At 57.8% G+C, this 23,960-nt stretch overlaps 3 protein-coding genes across 3 annotated transcripts in view; all 3 read right to left on the reverse strand.

Annotated features, from left to right (window-relative positions):
- Nucleotides 1-1,442: 1,442 nt before the first annotated feature.
- Nucleotides 1,443-23,960, reverse strand: part of LOC119051015 (protocadherin gamma-A6) — a 117,004-nt gene continuing 94,486 nt past the window's right edge. Inside the window, 3 exon segments of the mRNA XM_037147556.2 lie at nt 1,443-3,451; nt 7,866-7,954; nt 14,397-14,455. Coding sequence (XP_037003451.2) covers nt 3,225-3,451; nt 7,866-7,954; nt 14,397-14,455 — 375 coding nt within the window. The 3' untranslated portion in view covers nt 1,443-3,224.
- Nucleotides 16,638-19,723, reverse strand: PCDHGC5 (protocadherin gamma subfamily C, 5). The gene has a single exon (XM_053666457.1). It carries the CDS (start codon nt 19,718-19,720, stop codon nt 17,207-17,209), a length of 2,514 nt encoding a protein of 837 aa, XP_053522432.1. The 5' UTR covers nt 19,721-19,723; the 3' UTR covers nt 16,638-17,206.
- On the reverse strand, nt 21,167-23,922 carry PCDHGC4 (protocadherin gamma subfamily C, 4). Its single transcript, XM_053666456.1, has one exon. It carries the CDS (start codon nt 23,789-23,791, stop codon nt 21,176-21,178), a length of 2,616 nt encoding a protein of 871 aa, XP_053522431.1. The 5' UTR covers nt 23,792-23,922; the 3' UTR covers nt 21,167-21,175.

The following is a 23,960-nucleotide window of genomic DNA, read 5'->3' on the forward strand; positions in this document are numbered from 1 at the left end:
AGAGCCTTTTAAATAGCCCCGGAGCCTGGGCAGCTGCCTCCCTAGTAGGGCTGGAGATGTGGGGTGGACCGCCTGCTTCCTTTCTCCCTCCACCGCAGAGGCCACGCGATTCTGGCTCAAGGCTTCGTAGGCACACATACCAATTAGGGGACCGGCCACAGCTGCTCACGCTCTGCCAGTCAACTGCCGTGCCTAGAATAGAACCCAGGCGCCCGGCTCCCCGCCCTCTGCAGCTTGACTCTCAGACGCAAATCCCTGCTTCCACCTCAGCAGCTGCGCACACCACCCTCTCTCCCACGCAGGAAAGTCGCCCCCTGATGCTTAGTTGGAAGGCATGGTTTCCATGACAACAGACTGAAGGACCAGGCTCTGAGAAGCTCGGCGCGGAGGCAGCCCAGAAACAGCCTCCTCCCTCCCCGTGCTCGGGCACACCCTCGCTGACCCGCCCGATCTCCACAGTGGGTCTGCCTTTCTCTCCTTCTGCCCCTCCCGGCCTTCCCTCCCTCTGTGCTTCTTGCCGCCTCTCTGGCTGCGGCGACCTAGGAGTCCCGAGGAGACAGGCTGAGGAGGCAGGGAGACGGGCGAGAGGACCAGGGAACGGACAAGAGCGGAGAGAGGGGAAGGTGGGAGGGCGACCTGAAGTGGGCTACCTCATCTCCTGTCCTTTTAGTCCCCTAGACCACCCCCGCACAAGAAGGCGACAAGCCCTCCAATTTCCTTGGCTCTGCGGCCGAGAGACGAGCGGGAAGGTGGATTGCGAGCGGGGAAACAGGCCCCGCTACCGACTCGGCCTTTGGAGAGTCGCCTCCGGCATCCCCTGCCTCTCCGGCGGTGTTCCCAAACGCCCGCGGCAGCGGGGGCGGAGGGAGACAGGGAAGGAAAGCCCCCCTCTTCGCGCCCAGCCCGCCGGGGCGCTCGCTGGTCGTCGGCCCTGCGGGGAAGGGGCTGGCGCTCAGGAGGCGGGGCTGGCGCCGGGGAGGCGGGGCTGGCGCGGAGGAGGCGTTCCCGCCCCCTCGGCAGCGCAGTTTGCTGGGCGCCAACCCGCGTCCGCCCCCGCGCTCGGGTCTCCTCTTCTGCCTGGAGACTGGCGCCTCGTTGGCCCTGGCGCGGAGCCAGCCGCGCGCCCCACTGCGCGCTCGGCTGCTCACGGACACGCCGCGCTGGGCCCCTCCCCCACAGTGGGCCCGCGAGCCGAGGACTCGCGCTGCCTCGAGTTCCGCCCGCGCCCTGAGTCAGTCGCACGCTTTTACATACGCCCGAGGGTCTTACAGGCATAAACAGGCACGGTCGACAGTCATACACAGACTCACGGCCACGACACCAGACCAAGACGCAACCGCCACAATCGCCTCCCGATCCCGCTCTCCGCCCAGCACGCATCCCTCAGCTCGTGACTTCATCCAGATGTGTCAGGAGCCTCCATATTTAAGCAGAAACGTTCGAACTTTCAGAAGAAACCTTTTTATTTTTTTCAAAGAAAAAAGCCATATAAATATTAGAGTATAAAACTTGCGTAAAACACAGGAAAGGGGTGGGGAGCTACGTGACTATGCGAAGAGAAGCGCTTATAGGAGTCAGTATCGGGGAGGGGTCGCCGCAGCGTGTGGACACAGCACAAAACACAGCACGGGCCACCGCGGGCAAATTCGAGGACAGAGGGCTGCGCGGAGCCCGCTGCCCGCTGCCCACTCGCCATCACGGGAAAGCACACCGCACTACACTATTGGCTTATTCTACACCAGCCGAAGGAGGGGGAGGGGTCTCTACACTACTGTGAGGACTAGGGTGGGGTTCTCGCTCAGCCCCGGTGCGTGAACGGGACTCCGGGGGTAGAAGTGGGTGGACAGAGTTAGGGTTATGCACAAGGAGGCACTAGGGACTTGAACCAGGCTCTGGCCACGAGGGGGCACACCGGGGGCCTGGGCAGTGGCCTTAACGGAGAAGAAATGGCACCTGGCAAGGTGAAGGACCCAGCCTTGGGGAATGCAGGGGCCCCGTGGAGAAGCCTGAGCCTCCGGCTGAGACCTTCTGTCCGCTCGATCCCTGCTCTAGCCCCTCTGCCTCCCCAGCCCGGGAACCAAGAGCGGCCTAGCTGGCCCTCCCTTCCAGGCCTGGGGGGCCAGGGTCGGCGGGGTGGGGGGGTGCATACTGATCCTTCCACTATTGGCACCTCTGGAGTACCCAGCACCCACAGAGGCCACTCTGATCTCTTCGGGGGACCCGGTCCCAAACCTGCTCAGACTTTCCTTGGACCGTAAGGCCAGTTTAGATCCACTGGTGCTGGCTGCTCAGCCCACAGCCTGCAGTAGATGAGGGTCCGGCCTGGTGCTTGGTTTATGGCTAGAAAGATCTGGTCAGTACCCTGGGGACATACGGAGCCTCCTGGTAACTGTTAACTGATGGGTCAAGATGTGCCCACCCCTCCCCCGCCACATGCACACTCTGTCCTTCTTTGTCCGACCACCCCACACTGTCTTGGAACATGCAGTGAAGTCTCTGGTTGGGGAGGGGCGGCCACAGCATGCAGTGGAGACATCAAACAATGGAAAACAAAACAAAACAAAACAACTGGTCCCTAGAACATCGGGAAGAGGCATGGTAGCAAAATGCTCTCCCTAAATCCAGCAAGCATCAGTACCACGGAATGGTGACCACGTGACCCAAAACATGAGCTGGGTCTCAGGCTGGGGAAGGAGGAGAAGGCCTGGCACCAAACCACACTTTGGGGGAAGTTTGAGAATTGAAAGGTAGGCCAAGAGGTCACGACGCCCTTCCAACTCTTCAGAACTAGGAACCTTTTTAGGTCACCAGGTACCTCAACACCCCCACCAGCTCACTGAAGAAAGAGGAGCTGCTGATGGAGGGGTGGCATGGGCGGGAGGGGGCAGGCGGCGGCCGGGCCTGACTGGATCTGGAGGTGGAGGAGTTCAGCTGTAACTGAAGCAGTGTGGTCAGCGCTGCCCGCCCTGACCCGCTGCCCCCACGGCACAGCAGTCGATTGGATGGGGAGTCCCAGCAGAACTCCCTTTGCATATTCGAACCCCTGGGGGCAGAGAGGGGGGTGTTGACTGGGCACTTGTTTCTGTTTCCCAAGGGCAGCATGGCCCAGGGCCCACCAGGATCCTGGGGTGAGCCCTGGAAACCCCAGGCCTGGGTCCAGGTTGGGAGAGGCTGGGCTGGCTGAGGGGAGGCGGCCCTGTGGCTCCGGGCCGGCCTCCTCCGCTTTACTTCTTCTCCTTCTTGCCTGACTTCTTCTTGTTGCCGTTGCCGCCTGCCGGGGCCTTGCCGTCCCGCTTGCCTGCCGCGTTGGTCAGCGTGGCGTTGCTGCCGGGGATGTAGACGTTCTGGCGGTAGTCGGGCACGTGCTGCAGGGTGAACTGGGGCCCGTAGCGGGCGCTCAAGCCCATGGTGCCAGCGCCCCCTCCCAGAGTGGAGCTCCCGTCGGCAGCTTCTGCAGAGACAGAGGAAAGTCAGGGGCTAACATACAACGAGCAGTTAATGAACGCCGGCCAACAGCGCAGCCCTGACCCTGCTGAGCTCTAGGAAGACCAGCTCCACCGCAAGGGGTTCTGGACTAACAGCCTGGATTTAATTCCTAGCTCTTTTACCTACTCACCTAAGGTATGGGCTAAAAAGATGCTATAGCTGTTCTCTCCGGGCTGAGGCACTGGCTCTCAAACCCTCACCCTGGCCCTTCTCAAGGGAGCTGCTGGGGTTTCCACAGCAGGCTGTGGGCTCCCGGGGCCCTTCAGCCACGGCTCGGGCATCCTCCTCTCCTTCTCTAGCCAGTGCCCGGGGCAGGGTGGGTACTTTGCAGTTCTGTTACTGGCTGGGAGCAGGCGCTCTTTCAGGCATTCACTCCAGAATCGCAGCTGCTGCCTACTCTGCACCAAGCCCTTTGCTAGACGGTGCACGTGCGAGACGGCGTCTCACCTCAGCGTGATAACCCAGCTCGGTGTGCGGTGTGGCCCGCACTTCATAGACCAGGCAAGCGAGACTCCGAGAAGGTGAGACTATCGCACGGCCAAACCAGCCAGCACAGGGCGGAGCAGGGGTGGAGCCTGAGTGTGTGTGAGTGTGGGGAGGGCACACAGCAGCATGGCCTCCAAACTCCTCTCTGGGTAAAGGAGAGGAGAGGAGACAGTGCGAGTGTCCCACGAGGCTGAGCACATCATGATCTCGGGACATCATCTCAGGCTCACAGTGTCGGAGCCAGGTGACATCAAAGACAGTGTCCTGCCCGAGGCCACACCAGGGTCCGGGGCAACACACACCCTGGCCTCGGCTCAGCATCACCCGGGAGCGTGTTAGAAATGCACTCTCTGAGTCGCCTCTGAACAGGTTCCCTGGGCCGTCCGTGTGCAGTCACAGGGAGAGACACCCAAGTGGGCTTTCGTGAGGCGTAAATGAGGCAGCGCTTCGCCCAGGGCCCAGGGTTCGCTGCTGCGGTCGGCGTCCCCATCCCGCGTGTCCTTGCTCCGTGTGCGTGAGGCAGGGGGAAGGAACCAGGAGCTGGATGGCTTGGCTGCTGAGCTCGCAGGCCATGGAGCCCTTCTGCCCTTGGGAGGGTGAAAGCCCCGGCGGACAGAGGAGCTTCCCTCCGGCCTCCCTCTGCCCCCGCCCCAACCCTGGGGGTGAGTAGAGAGGGTGACTCAAGCCTGGAGAAGCTGAGTAACCCTGGGACACAGACCAGGGATTGAGAAAGAGAGAGACAGGAAATATTTTCAAAGAATGGCATGAGGGGGGGAGGGGCATGCGAGAAGGCAAGGAGGAGCCCCGGTCTTTCCGGTCTTGCCGCCTCTCACTCCAGCGCGGGTTCCGTAGGCTCCACTCCAAACCCCCAATTCCAGGACCAGAGGACCTGGGTGGGGGGCAGTGAAGGGAGGGAGCAGCTGCCTGCTTGCTTCTTTTTCTCCCTCCCCCAGCCCCTGTGAGGCATGGACATTTCTCTGTTTCCCTAATTGACTCCAGGAGGGAGCCGGGACCTCGGCTGCTGGCCCCCTCCCCTCCCACGTTCCCTCTTCCCGCCCGGGAATGAAGGGGCTGGGGGAGGGGCCAGACCTGGCTTCCGGAGTCAGGATTGCAGTGATTTAGAGAAGACAGCGAGAGAGAAACCCGGAGGTGAGAACAGAAAGGAAGGAAGGCCTTGACTGGGTAGATGGGAGCTGGGCCTGCCCACATTCCCCTGCACCCAAGAACTCTGAGGAGCCCCCTGTGAGTGAGAACGTCAAAGCCAGACCTGACACTGGCCCAGGCCCTATAGGGTACAGTGGAGTCGAGCTGTGTGACCTTGACCCAGGCCCTGCATGACTGGGGTTTGCTCCCTGTCTACAAATGTGAGCGGGGGAAGCTGGATTGCAGGCCCGGGCTTCCTGTAGAATCAGTTCTCCAACTGCCCCTCCTTCCACCCCACACCGGGCAGGGGCCAGGATCTTCCCTCAGTCTAAGAGAAACAGACTTTGAGGAGGGGCAAGAAGGGACCTGGGTGCCCTCTGCTTTGGAGGAGGTGGAAGCAGTGCTGGCCTCCTCTCCCGAGCCAGCCTCGCCCGGGAACGCAGCTCCAGGCCCAGCAGCCTGTACCCTCCAGCAGACCCTGCCCTCCCCACCCTGGAGCTGAGGGCGGCAACTCCAGAGCAGCCCAGCCCAGCCAGATCTGGTCAAGCTAGACCTCAGCCAGATGACCTGTGCAAACCGCAGGCTCCTTGAGAGCGCACCTCCTTGCCGAAGTGTTTATTTAAGAAGCCTCCCGAGTGTCCTTACTCTCTCCCTCTCACTCCCCCTCAGCAGCCCCACAGGCCAACTGGGCTGGGCTCCAGGAGCCTCTCTGGCTCCAGGGCCAGGCTGTGGGTGTGAAGGCGAGAGTGGGGCCTGACCCGACCCCGAGTCCTCAGGGTCTGTCCCTGGGGTCCGAGCTCACACTCGGGTCAGGCCCTCTGTGGGCCAGAGGCCGGGAGTTCTGAGAGGGAGGCAGCTTGCAATGACCCAGGGACCTTCTGGGACGGTTTGGGGCCATAAATACTCCATTTCTGTTTTTAAAGTCTGGCTTTAGGCTGGAAAGCCTGCTTCCTGGCCTTGGGGCTCAGCACCACAAGAGCTAAATATACCTGACTGTCTGTTTACTTCCCTCAAGATCCCAACTGGGCATCTCCCCAGACTCGGCCCCTCCCCCGTTCAAACTCCGAGTCTGGCCTCTCGCCACCTCTAACCCCAACCACAGCCCTGGCCTTGCTCAGCCTCGCAGACAGCTGGGGGAAGCTGGCCGGATTTAGCGGTAAAACTACAGGGCACTCAGTCAGATATGAATTTCAGGTACACAACGAGCAATTTTTTAGCGTTGTCTGTCCTGATACGAACGTGTGGGGCCTACTTATGCTGGGATATTCTCTGTTGTTTGTCTGGAGTTAAATTTAACTGACCATCTTGTGTTTTATCTGGCGACCCTCACCTGGGAGAATAAAGCAGGACAATGATAGTTCAGCCTCTAGAACTATTTAGCTAAAGGGGAAACTGAGGCTGGATCTCAAGGCAGACATGGTCGTTGGAGCAGAAAGGACATGAACTTGGGAGTCGGGCCAGTTTAGAACGGCCAGTCTGCTGCCTTGGAGAAGTGACTGCTTGGTTCCCCTGCCTGAGAGATGGAAGGCCATCAGACGTGCCCTGCAGAGATGCCCAGGGGCTGGCAGACGCGAGGCCCACGAAGGGTGTCTGCCACACACGCACCCGGGGCGACGCACAGGCGTGGCCGTGGTGACTGTTTGATTTTACCTCACTCTCTACCCACCAGCCCTCCATGCAGGAAGACAGGGCTCTCAGCCACTGTGAGGCCAGTGCCCTCGTCCCCCACCGGCCTCCCTCCGTGTAAGCCCGGGATTTGCTGTTCCAGAAGCTAGTCTTTATTAATGGGCATTATTCTAATTCTGTCTTCCTTCTACTCCCATGGGTCAATAAAGATCATAATCAATCAGCTTTGGCCACTACATATTGTGCCCTTGCTCTCTGCCAACTCCGTGCCGGGGTCTGACACTGGCCCTCACAACGCCACAACGAGAGCTGTTATTGCTGCGCCCATTTCAGAGGCAGTGCCTCCGAGGCCCCGAGGGGCTTGGGAAGTTGCCAGAGGACTCGCGGTTGGAGCAGCAGCACCAGGACCGCGGCTGCCTCCGAGCCTGCGAGCCCAAGTGCTGACGATCTGACTCTAGTTCCCTGTTCAGGCCCCTTGTGACTCTTTAGGGACAACAGCCATCCTGTGCTCCCCCACTGCATGTGACGTTCTTTGTCAGCTGCGTGAGAAGACCACAATCCCTCTCCGAAGGTGGGGTCTGCAGGCCAGAGAGAAGGTCTCAAACGTCCAGAGCCTATTGGCCTTGCTGGGCGCACCCCCACCCGTGGACCTCGGTCCTGCTTTGCGGTGCCCTCCCCTTTCGGCCTCACGACAGCCCTTTCGTTGCTGCCCGTTTTCTGGGCCCAGGAAACTGAGGTTTAGAGATGAAGCAAACTGATCAAAGTCACGGAGGCCCTAAGAGGCAGAGCTGGGACTGGACTGACACTGTCCCCTTCCAGAGCCAGACCCTCAACCACTGCCCTGCACATGTCCCCAGTGGGCCTTTCCATGTTCCCTCCCCTCTGGGCACCCCATTACCCCTTTCTTCCTTCAGCTGTCCCTCAGCCTGCCTTTATGTCCTGCCGTCACAGGTCCTCCGAAACCAGCAGACAGATCCACAGACACCGTGCGGGTGGACAGCCAGTCTCCGGGCGTGGCGGCTGTGGGACGCCCCAGGTCCCCAGGCCTCCCACCTCCGACCCCACCCCACCCCACATCTCACCCTCGCCCCCTGCACTTGAAGAGCCCCCCCAGCACCACTCACCGCTGGCGGAGGCCAGGATCATCGCTTGCAGCATCTCCGTGTCGAACTGGTTGTTGGGCCAGGTGCCGGTCTCATCACCATTTTGGGAGCTGGAGGGAGAGTGGGATGGTGAGCACAGCGTCCCAGGCCAGCTTGGTCCCCACCCTGTCCTCTCCCAGGGGCCCCCACTCTCCTATCCCCACCTCGCACCCAAGACCCACCACCGACAGCAAGTCAGCGAGGCGGGGGTAGTTTGCACAACCCCTCAGAAGCCAGGCCCCGTTAGTCAGGCCCCCGCACCAGCGCCTCACTGTCTCAGACCCGGGCGGATGTTGTGGCCTTGGACACACAGAGCAGGGAAGAGTCACAGTGGGGGGGTCCGGGCCTCTCCCGGGCAGGGAAGGTGGGAGACGGGAGAGAGCGTGTCAGCCAGGGAAAGGTGTGAGGGCCCAGAGAGGGGAGGCCCAGGGGGGCCTGGGGCAGGGCGGCGAGAAGCCCTCGGCACAGAGTGCAGGGCAGGTAAGGCTCCGCCCCTCCTACTTTACAAGAACACCCCAAAGCCCAGATTCGCTTCCCTAATTAATTCCTCAAGCTCTCCCTTACAGCCAGGCCAGGGAAGATGCTGTCCTCTGGAAGGCCGGTTCCCACCCTCTGCCTCAGTACCACCAGCAGCGTGTCAGAGGGCCCCGGGCCCCCGGATCTGGCCCCTGCTGCAGGGCCGCCTGCCCGCTCCCTCTGCAGCGCCTGAGCCGGGCCTCCGGACAGACGGACGCCGTGAGGGCTGAGAAGAGCGTGGAGTGCCTCGCTCCCGGGAGAAATGCTGACCGGAAAGGAGCCCTCGGGGTTCCAGTCCAACTCCGCGCCCTTTCGCCCTTTCGGAGTTATCAAGGACCAAAGTCTTTCCGTTTCTGAGCAAAGGGGGAAGCACCCTGACACATACACCAACTACCAGGCGGCTCTTAGCACCTCCTGGCACCGGAAGGTCCTCAGTGAACCCATGTTGCCTGGGCTGAGTGAATAGGAAAAGGCCCTCGGCCAGGGTCAGGTCACGATGAGGGTTTGGCACCAGGGTTTGAGGGTTTGAGAGCATGAGTGTGTGAGTCTGTGTATGAGTGTGTGTGGGTGTGTGAGTGTGCTTGTGTGTCAGTACAGAGAGAGATAAAACAAATCTGCAAAATATTAACTAATGATGCATTTAGGTAAAAAAACTGCAGATGTTCATCATGCTATTCTTTCAGCTTTTCCATGGGTTTGAAACATTTCAAAGTAAAAAAGATTACGTTTCCTAGAAGGTGTGGGTGGTGTTGTGGGAGAGAGCCAGTGCCCTGAGGCCGGGAGAGGCCGGGGCAGAGGACTCGGGGCCAGCCAGCCTGGCGGCCACAGGGGGAGGCGTCCTCAGGGCTGTGGCTGCAGAGCCACGCGAAGATTCGTGTCTCCTGCTTGGAGCGCTGGGAAGTGTTTGAGGGGGTTGTCATGACCAGATTTTGGGTGATTTACAGATCACTCTTGCTCCTGTGAGAGGACCCAGGGTCGGTCAGCTCTGGGAGGGCAGGAGCCGGTCTCCATGAAAACCCAGAAGTCCTGCCTGGCAGCCTGGCTGAACTCCCTGGGCCTGCCCCGGGGCACAGGGCACAGGCAGGCGGGCTCAGGCCTCAGTGAAGGGCCTAATGCGGCCACTCGGAGAGCAGACAGTGGGGGGCAGCTAGGGGAAGAACTGGGGCTGTGAGGTGGGCAACAGGGTCAGAGGCCGGGTTAGGAGGACGGCCGGACGCCCTGCAGAGGTGGGCGGTGGTGTCGAGGGAGTGACAGTAGGAGGAAGGGGGTGAGCTGGGCTGTAAGGAGGGTTGGAAACAGTTGAAGGTTGAAGGCCAAGCAGGTGGGCAGGCTGCCAGCTCTTTGAAGCTGGGAGGAGATGAGGGGACGACTGGAGTGTGTGCGTGTGGGGGTCTGTTTTAACCTCAGAACCGTAAGTGTTGTGATTAGCCCTATTTTCCAGCAGATGCAACCAGGACTCTGAGAAGCTGACGAACTTTCCCCAAAGTTGCACAGCCACTAACTGGAGGAGCTACAACCTGAAACAGACCTAATGTGTCCCTAAAGCCAATGGTCTCATACACAGCAACACACTGGGCTTCAGCAGGGAGGGGCTGGACCCCCAGACGCAAGTATAGGGGACTCTTCTAGGATTTGGGAAACAATAAAAACGTAAAAGTGGAGGAGAGAAACTACATCTAACCAACGGTTTTCCAAGCGCCCACTGCGGGGCAGGGCCTGTGGCAGGCCCTCTAGGACTTGCGGGATGACAGATGCTGTCCTTGCCCCAAGGAGCTTGCATCCTGTTGCTGGGCGTGTGCTGGGGAGCGTCCCAGAGGTGGGCTCTGGTACAAACAGGCTCAAAAAAAAGATGAAATTCGGGGAAGTCGCCCCTGACAACAGCCTGGAGTAACTGATAAAATGTAAGCGCATGGATACACTTTCGATGTAGCAAAAGCCTATCAGCATTTAAAAATGCACACATACAGGGCTGGGCAAAAGTAAGTTTACAGTTGTTCGTTAACAATAACTGAGAAGTCATACATAATGCAGGAATAAACTGCTTCATGTGGGCACAGCTGTAAGCCTGCTGTTGCCCCACCCTATACGTGGGACTATCATGTGGTAGTTAAATGACTTCAGGAAATTTTTATGGAATTTTTGTTATATATTGCAAAGACAACAAAAAAGCTACAATATAATGAAGAGTATGACCTCAATTACTGCAAAGAAAAACAAAACAGTGATAAATATACCAGTTTACTGGGAATGAAAGTTCTCAGTATTCTGTGAACAAACTCATAAACAATTTATTTAAGTAAATTAGATTTTTTTAAAAAGAGGAAGCCTATGCCCGTGGCTTGACTGCACAAAGACAAGGGTTTAGAAAGATACATGTGAAAGTATTAAAAGGACTTAGGAGAATCGAGATGCTCAGCCAAACACAGACTGGAGACCTCGATTTGGATAAGCATACGAACCAGTTAATGGAAAGAGAGATACAATTGGGGAAAATGTGATATTAGTTTATTAATATTTTCTATTACTAATATATTAATTTTAGTTTGTTAATATATTTAGTGCTTACATGTTTAAAAATTGTTAAAGATAGTGAAGACTGAGATAGAATTATATAACGGCTGAGGATGTTCAAAATAAAGCGAGAGAGGGTGGGGTGAAGACAGAAGTAAAACAAGATCAGGAATTTGTTGAGGCTGAATAGTGGGCACACGGAGGTTCGTTTTGTTATTCTCTCTACTTTCATATAGATTTGAAATTTTCCATATGAAAAAATTGTCACGGGTGGTTTCCCTGGGTTGTGAAATTATGAGTACTTTAAAAAAGTTGCTCTCTCTCATGTTTCTATAATTAGCATGTATTATTTTACAAGCAGGAAAAAAGTAAGCTGCTCCTTGTTTGCTGAATGGCCACCCACACTGAGGGACTGCGGAGGCAGGTCTGTCAGAGGCCGGAGGCGGGAGGCGCTGGGTGAGGGGGCCTGGGGCAAAAGCGTCCCAGAGACCCGAGTGGAGACGCCTCCTCTGTGCAGAGGCCAGAACAGCTGCAGGCCGGGGCCTGGCTAGGCCAGAGGAGGGCGATCTGGCTTGTGGGATTCAGACCCTGAGACAGCAGCTGCTGGGATCAGGGACCAAAAGGATGACCTGAGGAGGTACAGTGGTGGGGTGGGGGGGGCACCTGGCAAGCAAGAACTTCAGAGCGCTAATCTTTCCTCCTTTTGTCTAGGCAATGTGACCCGAGTGCTGGCTTGAACTGGAACCAGGTCTACTGAATGGCTAGCCTTGCTCTGAACCTGTTGTGCCAGTAGCCAAGATGGTGGGGAGGGGGTGGGGCAGAAAAGTAGTGGAGGGCTGGAATCACAGTCAGACTCCAATCTACTCATCAGACCGGCAGCACAGAAAGAACTCCCTGTCATTCTCTGTGCTGAGACACCTCCCCAGGGGCCTTGGCACACGCTCTTCCCTGCCCCTGGGGTGCTCTTCACTCGCCCCTTTGGTTGGTTAATCCCTGGTCATTCAGAGCCCAGCACAGCCTCCCTGCCTCCTGGACGTCCTCCTGCTCCCTGATCGCGTCAATTGCCTGTTCTCAGCTCTCGCTACCAGACACTATTCTTCATACCACTTACAGCAGCTGCGATCGTACTTTTTATTTTTTTGGTGATTAACTGGTTAATACTTGTCTCCCCCAACACTGTACAATCCCGAGGACAGTTTGTCTTTGCATGCCCTCTACCTAGAATACTACCTGGCCTGCTGTAGGTCTGACTCCTCACTGAATGGAGAAGGGAGGTAGCAGTTGCTGCCCCGGGCCCGTCATGCCCGCTTCGCCTGGGCCACCTCGGAGCCCAATCAGAAACGTTTGTCCCACCGCTCAAGTTAAGGATGGGAGAGCTCCCGAGCCTTCTCCACCTCCTCAAGAGCTCCTGTGCATGTTCAGGCCACCCAGTCTCTCCTTTGGTGGAAAGGAACTCGGGCGAGGGTACGTGCTCAACCCAGGGGCACACCACAAGCAACTGGTGAGGCTTCCAGGTTCAGCGATGGATCCTGCCTCAGGGCCAGTATGTGGCCTGGGGTAGGGGTGGGGACAGGGGCGCCCATCACCTCGGCTCAAACGTCACTTCCTCCGGGAGGCCTTCCCTGTCCCCTTCCACCACCACACTCTTACTATCCTCTTCTCAGAACTTGCTGTGATTTTTGTGTGTGATTTGTTGTCAATTCCCAGCCTCCCTAGTGGCATAAAAGTCTATGAGTTCAAGGATCATGTCTTCCTGTTCATTCCTATAGGCCAGTGGTTAGCATGGGAGCTGGCTCATGGTAGATGCGCCATACATATTTTTGAATGAATATATGAATGAACACAAGAATGATCTAATGGATAACTTATGGGAAGGCTGGCAAGGCCAGTGGGGAGAAGGGAGACCGCTGGGTGCAGGGCAGGACAAGAGCAGTCCAGCTCCTCTGGTTTCTTGCCTTCTAGGAAGTGTCTTGAGATCCCGATCCCAGGGATGGACTGCACCTGCCTGGGAGCTGGAGCCTCCACCCTCCACCAGGGGCTCCTGGGTCCTGGTGGCAGCTGGGGCTCAGCATCTGTAGCATCCGGGAGGGGGCAGGGAAGGCAGTCCAGCTCTGTCCCCTCAGTCTCCAGGCATCTCTGGACTCCTACAGGCTCCTGACTTCTAACAGGGAGGCCTGGCCCAGGGCCCATCCCACTTCCCTCAGACCAGCTGAAGGTCTTTCCGCTGAAGTTTCCTCCTCCTCCACCCGCAGGGGGTTCCTGTCCCAGCAGGAGTTCATACCAGACTGAAATGAGCAGCTGGGGTAGCCTGGATGGGAGGGTGTGCGTGGAAAGCTTAGATCAAAGGCTCTGTGTGTGAGGGGCACAGGGAAGGAGGGAGGTGGGGGTACACGTGTGTGCTGGCTCGCCCACAAGTACAAAGAAATGAGAGACAGACAGGGTCACCGAGTAACAAACAGGATAAAAGAGAGACAGAGAAAGATGAAGAAAGAGAAGCAGAGAAAGAGACTCCCAGAGGCCGAAAGAGACAGGCAACAGACTTAGAGAGATCGAGACAGACAGACAGAGAGAGAGAGACAGAGACAGGGACACTAGGACACTGGCAAGGGATGAAAGGAGAGACAGGATAGAGGTACGGGATGGAGACAGGGAGGTAGAGACAGAAAAGAGAAACAGACTGAGACTAGGAAGTCACATTTATTCACTGATTCCACATTTACTGAGCACCTGGCCGCGGTGGGCTCAGTGTGAGGCACAGACCAGCGCAAGTGGACACACGCAGCGGGGACAGAGAGGCAGCGACAAGGACAGAAACTGAGACAGAGACCAAGGAAAAGGTCAGAGAACGCAAACCGACAGAGGGAGGGAAGGCGCAGAAATAAGAGAGTGGCAGAGACGACAGGCCTACAGGCTGAGAGGGCCGGGCCAGCGCAGCCTGAGGGGGGCCGGGAGGGGGCCGGGACGGGAGGCCGCCCTGGGAACTCTCCCCGCTGGGCCCCAGCTCCAGCTGCGCTGTCTCCACCTCCCGCGCCACTGCCTGACCTGCCTCCTCTAGCTCTGCTCTTTCCAGCAGGGCTCCTCCTCTCCTCCTCCTGCCCCAGGTTTCTCTGCCTGAACCCCAGGTCAGGATGGAGCCCAGCTCAGCCCAGAGTGGGGGGATGAAGGCAGTCGACGGGCATAATACGCTTCCTCTCCACCCAGAGACCACCTGAAATCTATCTTGCGATCCCACAGAGCCCCCAGGAAATTGGACAGGTTCCCATAGTGGGAGAAGGGAGGGGATGAGTGTGTGAACTGAGCTTCCAAAATAGCCTCTTCCTTCTGGAATCTGTATGACAGCCCCCAATACACCAAAACCTCCTGGAAATCTGGAACTGAGGGAAGAAGCCATTTGTAGCAAATGCTAAGCCCTCCCCCCTCTCCTCCCACGTCATCGCTGAGAAAATGCCGCAGAGAAGAGGGTGGGCTGGAGAGGCAGTCACCTACCCGCTGGTGCCAGGTCTCTGGGCCTGGGAGAAACGCCAGTCCGTGTTGGGTGGGGCTTGCTGTGGAGAAAACAGAGGGAAAGGGGCTGAGTACCCTGGAGAAGTCAGAAGGTCACCGGACCCCTGGGGACGGACCCGGAGGGCAGGGGGGTGCGGCATGTGCACAGGGAAGAAACCGGCGTGAGATGGGGAGGGGTAGACTCATCTTCAAAGACAAGATACACCTCAGGTCTCAGAAGTCTGAGGTACATGTAGGAGACAACAAGATAAAATAACGTTTATCTGACCACAGTGAGCGAACCCGGATTCCTTTGCTAAAGAAACAGCCTCTTCCTCTTCCTCTTGCCCTCGACTCAGAACTTCTGAACTGAGATTCAAGGGCTAAAAGTGTCTTCTACAGAAGCTGGGGGGAGGGTGCAGAAAAGGCCCCCACAAGTGGCAGGTGAGGCTTTTAGATGAGAATCCCACCAGCCCTGAAAAGAATTTATTCAGCTTCTCAGCTGGGAACAAAGCATCCTCCGCAGCAAGATGGCCACTGCTCCCGCTAACCCCTTCCGTGCCAGGCTGTGCTGTGACACATTCAGAGGGTCACCTCCTCCAGGCCCTTGGCAACCGAGGATCCCTTCCCACAGCTAAATACATTATTAATTTAGGAGTCATGCCAGACTGGGCCATTGCGGGGCATCCAAGCCCCAGGACACCTCTTGCCCCTAGAACTCTGTGCCAGACAACGACTGTGTCTGAGGAGGAGAGAACAAGGCCGCTCTGTCTGGGACAGAGAACTGCTGGACCAAGCCCAGCAGAGTTCCAGCTTCCACAGCCTCCAGGCAGGGCTGACCAAGTCTCCAGGGCTCCCGAGGGGCTCCTCTGCAGCCACCCCCGAGCTGGATGCAGAGGTGCGACCCTGGCCAGCCACTGCCCTCCTGAGTCCTCCGGGCCTTTCCCGAGAGTGTTATCCCGCCACACCCTCTCATGCAGCACTCCCTGAGCCATCTCCTCGCCAGTTCTGGGGTGTGCGAGTAATTAATTCTCACACTCACTCCCAGGAGCAGAGAAGGAGGTGTGAGCACCTCTGATCCCACTGGGGAGAAGGAAGACCCATGGCTGCCAAGTGACTCATTCTAAGGCTCACAGGTGGCAGTGCTGTGAGCAGAGCCGTAGCATCGCAGGTTCAACAGTTGTCGCCAGCGCCACGCTGGGCCGCCGTGCACAAGGGCACAGGGAGGTCCAGCCCTCAGCCACTGCGTCGGTAGCTACTGCAGAATCTACAGAGATGCTGGTACCGGGACAGACGGGAGGGGAGGAGCTGGGCCACATTCACAGCCCGCAAAGCACTCAGGGTCCAGGGTCCAGGTTGATTCGGCAAGGGCTGCTGGGGGATGAGGAGCCCCTGCAGACAGACTCCTCTCCACTTGTGAGGCCCACTCCTGCCCCAGCCCAGCAGATGTGATCCCGCCCTGCTGTCCTCCAGCTTTCCGACTGGCTCGTTCTTCTGATGGTAGGCAGACTTGGGGTAGGTCTTTCTCTATCACTTACCATGAGAACTTGAAGAAGTCACCTGACTTCTGTGAAACTCCGTTATGTGGTGGGGGTGCTAGTACCTACCCAGCATTAATGCTGAGAAGAGCCGAGGAGATGCGGTTCTCAGAGGGGGTGTGTAGTAAGACTACCAGCTGTCAGAGTCGCATGGCCTGCCGTTTCAAAATACAGTTCCCACTCAGTGCGGGCAGGTTGGGGCATAGATACGCTTTGAATAAAAAGCTCCTGGGATTGCTGCAACTTGTGCTTTCTACCGTTCAGCCAGAGAAGGAAGCATGTGCCAAAGTCTCAGGTGCTTTGGTCACCCCCAAAACCCCTAGACCGCTGGACACATTGTGGTCACGACGGAGCCAAAAACCTCTCTCTGCGGGTCCAGAGACCGGTTGCGGCAGGCTCCCACTTCCCGCGAGCGGACGGGCCGCGCGTGGCCCTGTAGCGGCCTGCTCACTCGCCCAGGCCGAGCCCTGCCGCGCCTTTGAGGTCCCAGGACAGCTCCGCCCACTCGTCGGGGGCCTCTGAGCAGGACACACGGCTGCCTTCCCTGCCCAGCCCGACCGGAGGGTCCACGAGTCACGCCCACCCACGCCCACATTCGCACTCACACTCTAGGCGCCCCGCCCCGCGACCCGCTCTGGCCCAGGGCGGGGGCGGAAAGCGAGTCCTCGCGGGCCGGGACAGCCGCAACCCGAGACTGTCACCGAGGCGCGCGGTCAGCCGTACCTCTGAGGCTGCGAGGAGGTGCGGGGGCAGCGTGCGTGCAAGTTCGAGGACGTGTGTGCAGGTGAGGTAGTGCTGTCCTCACGGGTGTGTGGCCCTTGCGAGGAGGACACGCTGGAGCCCTGCGCGCACCTCCGTCCTGTCTACAGATGCGTTTGTTTGATTTGGGAATAAGGAGGGCTGAGAATAACAGCAAAGTCCCAGATCCCAGAAGTCCCAGGGAGTGGGAAGGAACTTAGGGAAGCTAAAGAGCGGCGGCACGTGCGCAGGCCAGAGCCTAGGAGGCTGGCTGTGGGCGTGGACCCGTGACTGCCGCCACCCCGGACCCCGGAGCCCGGAGCCCGGCGCAAATCACTGGCAAGATCACCGAGCCACAGCCTTTCCTGAGTTTGGGGGCGGGGCTGGGGTCGGTTCTGTCCCGATGGCCACCACCAGGGCTCAGAGCCTCATCCCCGGTTTGGCCACACCTCTGGTCCCGCGCAGTTGGTCGGAACCACGTGACGCGCAGCTGGTAGCCGAGCCCGCACGAGAGGAATAGTTGCAAGTTCAAAGCCCCTAGGTGGATGGGCGGCTCCACCGCGTCCCCAGGGGTCGCGCCAAGCCCCTCACCTGGCTCGGCTCCCGCAGCGTGTTAGAGCGGGACCGGAAGGCATCAGGCTCCAGCGCCAGAGCCGAGGACTGCTGGACGCTGAGGGGCCTTAGAAAAGTGAAGTCACTGCCATCCGAGGCTGGTGAGAAGCACGTCCTGTAGCAGTGGCTGTGCGAGTCTGCCGGCCGCAGAGTCACCTCCATGTACTTGAGCGTGCCGTCTGCGCTCACCTGTAGGTTGGGACTGGACTGCTTATAGTAGTCCCTGGAGGGTGAGTCCTGGCGCTTGCAACACTGGCCCCCACCCCCATCCCCATCCGCGTGTCCCCGAAGGCACTTAGCTGACAGAAAGGTGAAGGTGACTAAGGATAACAGACTGATGGCTGCAAGAGCCACAATGAGGTAAAGCGTAAGGTCTGACCGCTCAGGAGGGCGTGTGAGGAAGTCGCTGGATTTGGGCATTTCCTCAGGGTCCTCATCCTCCAGAACCAGCAGCACTGTGGCTGTGGAGGAGAGTGAAGGGCTGCCGTTGTCCCTCACCAGGACCACCACCTGCTGGGTGTCAGAGTCATCCTCCAGTAGGGCCCGGGCTGTGCGCACCTCTCCAGTACGTGCGGACACCAGGAAGAGTCCTGGGGCTGTGGACTGCGGCAACAGTGAATAGGAGAGCCATGCGTTATGGCCTGCGTCAGCATCCACGGCTGTCACCTTGGTGACCAAGGAGCCAGGAGGCGCAGAGCGAGGGAGACGCTGGGGGACTGAGAGCTCCCAGCCAGGACTCGGGTGCAGCACAGCTGGGGCATTGTCATTCTGGTCCAGAACAAACACATGCAGAGATGTGTTGGCGTGCAATGGGGGCGAGCCAGAGTCTCGAACCCCCACCACAATGTGCATCATCTGCAGCAATTCGTAGTCAAAGGTACGCTGGGCAAAGACACGTCCGTCCTCAGGGTTGATGTACACAAAGGAGGAGGCTGGGGCTCCCTGAACCTGATCTCCCACGATGGAGTAGGTGAGCCGGGCATTATCCCCAGTGTCTGGATCGGTGGCAGCCACCGTGCAGAGAAGGGAGCCTGGAGGCCGATTTTCTGGGATGTAAGCAGTATAGAGCTTCTGGGTGAAGCAGGGGGTGTTGTCGTTCACATCTGAAATGTTCAGCCTGACGGTGAGATGTGCGTGCAGGGGGGGTGAGCCAGCATCCCTGGCCAGCAGCTCGATGATATAGTGGGCTGTGGCCTCCCGGTCCAAGGGCTGGCTGGTTAGCAGTGAGTAGTGGTTCTCAGAGGGCTTGATCTGAAATGGCAGTTCTGGAGAGATATCAAGGCTCACTTCACCATTTCTCCCTGAGTCTCGGTCCCGCACATTAAACAATCCCACTACTGTGCCCACTGGTGTGCTCTCCAGGACAGGGTTGACCAAAGAGGCCAGTAGTACCTCGGGGGCATTGTCATTGACATCCCCCACATCCACTTGAATCACACAGTGGCCTTCCATAGCTGGCTGTCCCTGGTCACGGGCTCTTGCATGAATTTCATAGAAACTTGACTCCTCAAAGTCTATGGGACCCAACACACGGATTGCTCCATTGTTAGGGTCTAGGCCAAAGAGATTCTGCACTGCCTCAGATGTATGGTCTCCAAAAAAATAGTCTAGCTGGCCATTGGTGCCCTCGTCTGGATCAGTGGCGTTGAGACGGAGCAGCAGTGTGCCCACGGGTGCATTCTCTGCGAGTCCCACACGAAGAACTGAGGACTGGAAGGTTGGAGCATTATCATTGACGTCCAGCACAATGACAGAGATGAGAGTGGTCCCTGAGCGGGCTGGGACGCCCCCGTCCACAGCAGTGAGCACCAACTGATGTTTTGCTTGGGCTTCACGGTCCAGCTGCTGCTCTAGCACCAGCTCTGGGAATAGCTTCCCATCTTTTAGGGTCTTCACATTCAGTGAGAAGTGGTTGTTGGGGCTCAGAGTGTAGAAGCTCACAGCATTGGTGCCCACATCTGGGTCCTGGGCGCTATCCAGAGGGAATCGTGCCCCAAATGCAGCTGATTCTGAGATGCGTATCTCTCGCTCAGGGATGGCAAAGCTAGGAGAGTTGTCATTGAGATCCAGGATCTCTACCTCTACCCGGGTTAGTTCCAGTGGGTGTTCGGTCACCACCTGCACTGGCAACAGGCAGCTGGTGCTGGCTCCACACAGGCTCTCTCGGTCAATCTTTCGATTTACTGCCAGAGCACCAGTCATCAAACTCAGGGAAAAATAGTGCCCGTTCTCCTCAGACCCCAACTGCAGTCGGCGACTCAACAGATCTGTCACCTTTAAGCCCAGGTCCTGAGCAACATTCCCCACCAGCGTCCCCGGCTCAGACTCCTCTGCCACCGAGTAACGAAGCTGCCCGGACACCCAGCCCCAGCAGCACAAGAAGAGCATGCACAGCACTTGCCATTTCCCGGCGAGCTGTGAGGGCGTCTTGGGCCCCATGACCCAGAAGTCCCTTCCTGGACACTGACTCTGTGCTGTCCTGTATCCGAGGCAGACCCAGGGCTTGGAATGTAGCAGCTGAGCTCTCTTGTGTCTCCTTCCAGCCTCTTAAAAACTGCTCCGAGGTTTGTCTGCCTGCAGCAGCTCTTCTTAGTCACCAAATGGCGGGGGCGGGTGGGGGGAAGGGGAATTGAATCTGAGTGGAGCTGGGGAGCTGGGGGAGGAGAGGCGGGCAGGAAGAGCAGATCCCCCACCTCAGCTCTGAGTCTGATTGGCCAAAAAGTCTGTCTGCTCTCAACCAATTATGAAGTCTCCTCACTCCCGCAAACCTTAGGAACAGGCTGCAAATCTGTGTCACAGAAGCCTCCTACTTCCCCACTCATTTTGTGCTGCAGGTTGATTCAGCCCCCTTGGCAGCAAAATTTGACAGCTCAGATGGTGCTCAACAGGGAAGACAAAGTGGTACAAAACTTCTCAGTGCTCTGTCCCAGTAACTTTCTGTGTGACTTCAGACGCTTCCACTACTTCGGTTGAACCAACAAAAGTTTGTCCTTCTGGGGGAGGCAAAGCCCGCGTGTCCCCCCTCCCACCCCATCCTGCCAACGCTGCTAAAATGAGAAAAGAGATTTGTTAGGGTTATGTAGAATCCTGCTCTGGCTCTCCAGCCATGCTCTGAGGGATCTCAGTAGCAGCTGATGACTACAGGACTCAGCTTTCCTGAGATCCCAGACCTGGGCTGTGGAATGGGCATCACAGCTTCGAGTAGGGGAAACACTTCCGGGACTGGTCCGGGTCGCCCAGGAGGGCGACTAGGAACGAGGCGTGGCATCTGGCCTTCCGGTCTCACCAGTTCAGAAGAACTCTGCTTAGAGACCACCACCCCACCCCGTGTAGCTGTCTCTATGAATTCCTCATCTGTAAACCAGATTTCTGACATTAAGTGATTTCATTTATTGCTTTTTTCTTCTATGGGGCAACGCTCCCCTGCCCCCAACCTACTGCGTCTAGCTCCGATCCCAGTGGGGACCTGACTGGGTGTCCTGCAGATATTGTCTGGCAGGTCTCTCCTTCCACCTCGATGCCTCTGCTCCTTCGAATCTTTCCTCTTTGTGCCCTATTCTGTTTCCAGCAGAGAGTTCCCTTCGCGGTGGGTTGGGGAGTACTTGATACTTCGAGGCAAAAATATTAGTTTCCCTCGAGCCTTTGGGAAACTGTAATCTAAAGTTAAGGTGGTCCAGAGTCTGGCCCCCTCATTCAGGGAGAGCAGAGAAGGCAGCCACCTGGGTTTAGGTGACTGTCTGGCGCACCCTACCTTGGTGCCTACGTCCGTCTACGCTCCCACATTCTGGCAGCAGGCCTCCGTAGTACCCTGGCTCTTGACCACTTACTTTCATTTCTCACTCTCGGGTAAGGGCATAACCCAAACCCGAGTCCTAACCTGTGACAACTCCCTGGTTAATTCACAAAACACTTCCAAAGCACAGCATCTATCACAGGGTTACCACTCACGAAAATGATGACATCACTACAGGCTCTCACGGAGAGGCCAACGCTCTCTGGGACGCGGCCCAGCCACATGCCTGGATTAGAATAACCCTCAAGCACTGGCTGAGCCTGTGAAGATCTCACCTCTAGCCCATAGAGAAGATCAGAGGGTGGGCAGCTTGGGCGAACAGGCTCCCCTGCCGTAGGTGCACTGGGCGACTTCACCATCATGAAGCTATCGCTCCGAGTGGGCGCAGAGGCCAAGGGGGTACAGCCATGAGAGTGGCCGCCCACATCAACAAACTTGATAGGATCATCTGACCCTAGCTGGATTCGGAGGATCCCATTGGAAGGAGGAAGCCCCTCCCTCCTTCGAGATCGAGTGAGACACGCACAGGTGCCAGCAGGAAAGCAGGTCACTCCACAGGCAGCCCCACGCAGACACTTAGAAAGTAGTGCCACGAATGAGCCAAAGGAGACAAAGCAAATTGCCACTAGTGATACAGCCAAGTAGAGGGTCAGGCGGGATTCTCCTTCCCTCGGAGCTGAAGATTCTCGAAGATCAGGGACAACCGGATGAGTGTCTTCTTCCAAGGACACTAGGAGAGTAACGGAAGTGGAGAGTGGTGGGGTACCACTGTCCTTTACCACAATGACCAGCTTCTGTGGCGGGAGGTCAGCTGGAATGGGAACGGCCGTCCGCACCTCCCCGGCATAGCGGGAGACTGCAAACAGGCTGGGATCTGGTGCTTCCAGGAGCTGATAAGAAACCCAAGCATTGTAACCTGAATCCAAGTCCACAGCGGTCACTTTTGTGACCAGGTGACCCGCACCAACTGATGGCGGCAGTGCTTGGGGACATAAGGACCCAGGCCGGGCCCTTGGGCGGAGCACAGCTGGGGCGTTGTCATTGAGGTCCAGCACAAACAGGCGCACTGTCACCGTGCTACTGAGGGGGGGGTTGCCCCGGTCCCGGGCCTGCACCTCGAACTGCAGGGTCTGCGTTTGCTCATAGTCAAAGGATCGAGTCGCATGAACGGCTCCTGTCTGGGGGTTCAGGGAGATGAAGGAGGAAGCCGACACATCTCGATTTCTGGGCTCTAGCAGAGAGTATGAGATGAGTGCATTCAAGCCAGAGTCTGGATCAGAGGCTGCAAGGGAGCAAAGCAGGTCCCCTGGGCGATTGTTCTCAGGAACAAACACCTCATGTGACCTCTGGAAGAAAGAAGGTGGGTTATCATTCACGTCGGAAATATTGAGGAAAATAGTCCTTTGGGTACTCAGAGGAGGGTTCCCAGCATCAGAAGCAGTGACCGTGATGTCATAGCTAGATTTGGCCTCTCTGTCCAAGGGCCCAGCAGTCACCAGGGAGAACTGGTTCCTGAAGGCAGACTTGAGGGCAAATGGCAAGTGGTCGGGAATGCGGAGGCTCACATCTCCGTTGGCCCCCGAGTCGGGGTCCTGCACACTGATGAGTGCCACCACAGTGCCAGGTTCCGCGCTCTCTGGGAGAGTCCCGAGCTCTGAGGTCACGGTGATGTGGGGGGCATTGTCATTCACATCCAGGAGATCCACTCGAAGGCTGCAATGTTGCTCCATGGCTGGAGAACCCCCATCACGAGCCCGAACATCAAATTCATAGTAATTCTCGTTCTCAAAGTCTAGGGGCCCCTGAAGGGTAAGCTTTCCAGTAGTGGGGTGCAGGCTAAAGAGGTTTCTCACACGGTCAGGGGTGTGACCACTGAAAGAAAAGGTGACGTTACCGCTGGGACCCAAGTCCGGGTCAGAGGCATTGAGCTGGACGAGCAGCGTGCCGGCTGGCGCGCTCTCCAGCACGCTGATCCGGTAGCTGGACTGTTGGAAGGCTGGGGCGTTGTCGTTCACGTCCAGCACTGATACCCGGAGCTCCGCGGTGCCAGATCTTGGAGGGTTACCTCCGTCCACAGCGGTCAGCACCAGGCGGTAGTCTGATTGCTTCTCCCGATCCAAAGGCTTCTCCAGGAGCAGCTCTGGGACCAGGCTGCCGTCGCTGCGCTTCTTGACATCCAGGGCAAAGTGTTCGTTGGAGCTTAGTCTATAGCTACTGATGGAGTTCGTCCCCACATCTGCATCCTGAGCCTTTTCCAAGGGGAAACGCTGTCCTGGAGGAGCTGCCTCCCCAATTTCCAAGTCCAGCTGCTGCCGAGGAAATCGGGGGGCGTGATCATTCACATCCACGATCTCTACCTCCGCCCGGTACATTTCCAAAGGCCCTTCGGTCACAAACTCCAGGGGCACGATGCAGTTGGCACTGAGCCCACACAGTGCCTCTCGATCGATTGGATTCTTGATGAGCAGGGCTCCGCTGTCCAAATCCACACGGAAGTGTCTTTGGTTCACCTCTCCAGCGACCTGCAGCCTGCGAGCTGACAGACTCTCTGTATCCAGCAGGAAATCTTGGGCGACATTCCCTACAAAAGTCCCCTCCTGTGACTCCTCTGGGACCGGGTAGCGGATCTGCCCACAAACGTAACCCAGGTAGCACAAGAGGAACAAAAGGGTAGCCCCCGGGCAGATTTCTACCCAGCCTCTCACCTTGCGGAGCATTGCTGTCGCCCGCTAGTTCTCTACCTGGTCCCGAGAAGCAGAAGCAGCCGACCCGCCCCAAACGGCCACAGCAGCTGGAGACACCTATCTCCCTTTGCCCGCGCCAGTTCTGGCGCGGCTGGGCCGGCACCGCAAGGGTTACGCGCCGTTTTTTTTTTTTTCTTTTTTT

This window comes from Artibeus jamaicensis, unplaced genomic scaffold (assembly GCF_021234435.1).
Source record: "Artibeus jamaicensis isolate MK-2021 breed Jamaican fruit bat unplaced genomic scaffold, CSHL_Jam_final contig_456, whole genome shotgun sequence".
NCBI lineage: Eukaryota > Metazoa > Chordata > Mammalia > Chiroptera > Phyllostomidae > Artibeus > Artibeus jamaicensis.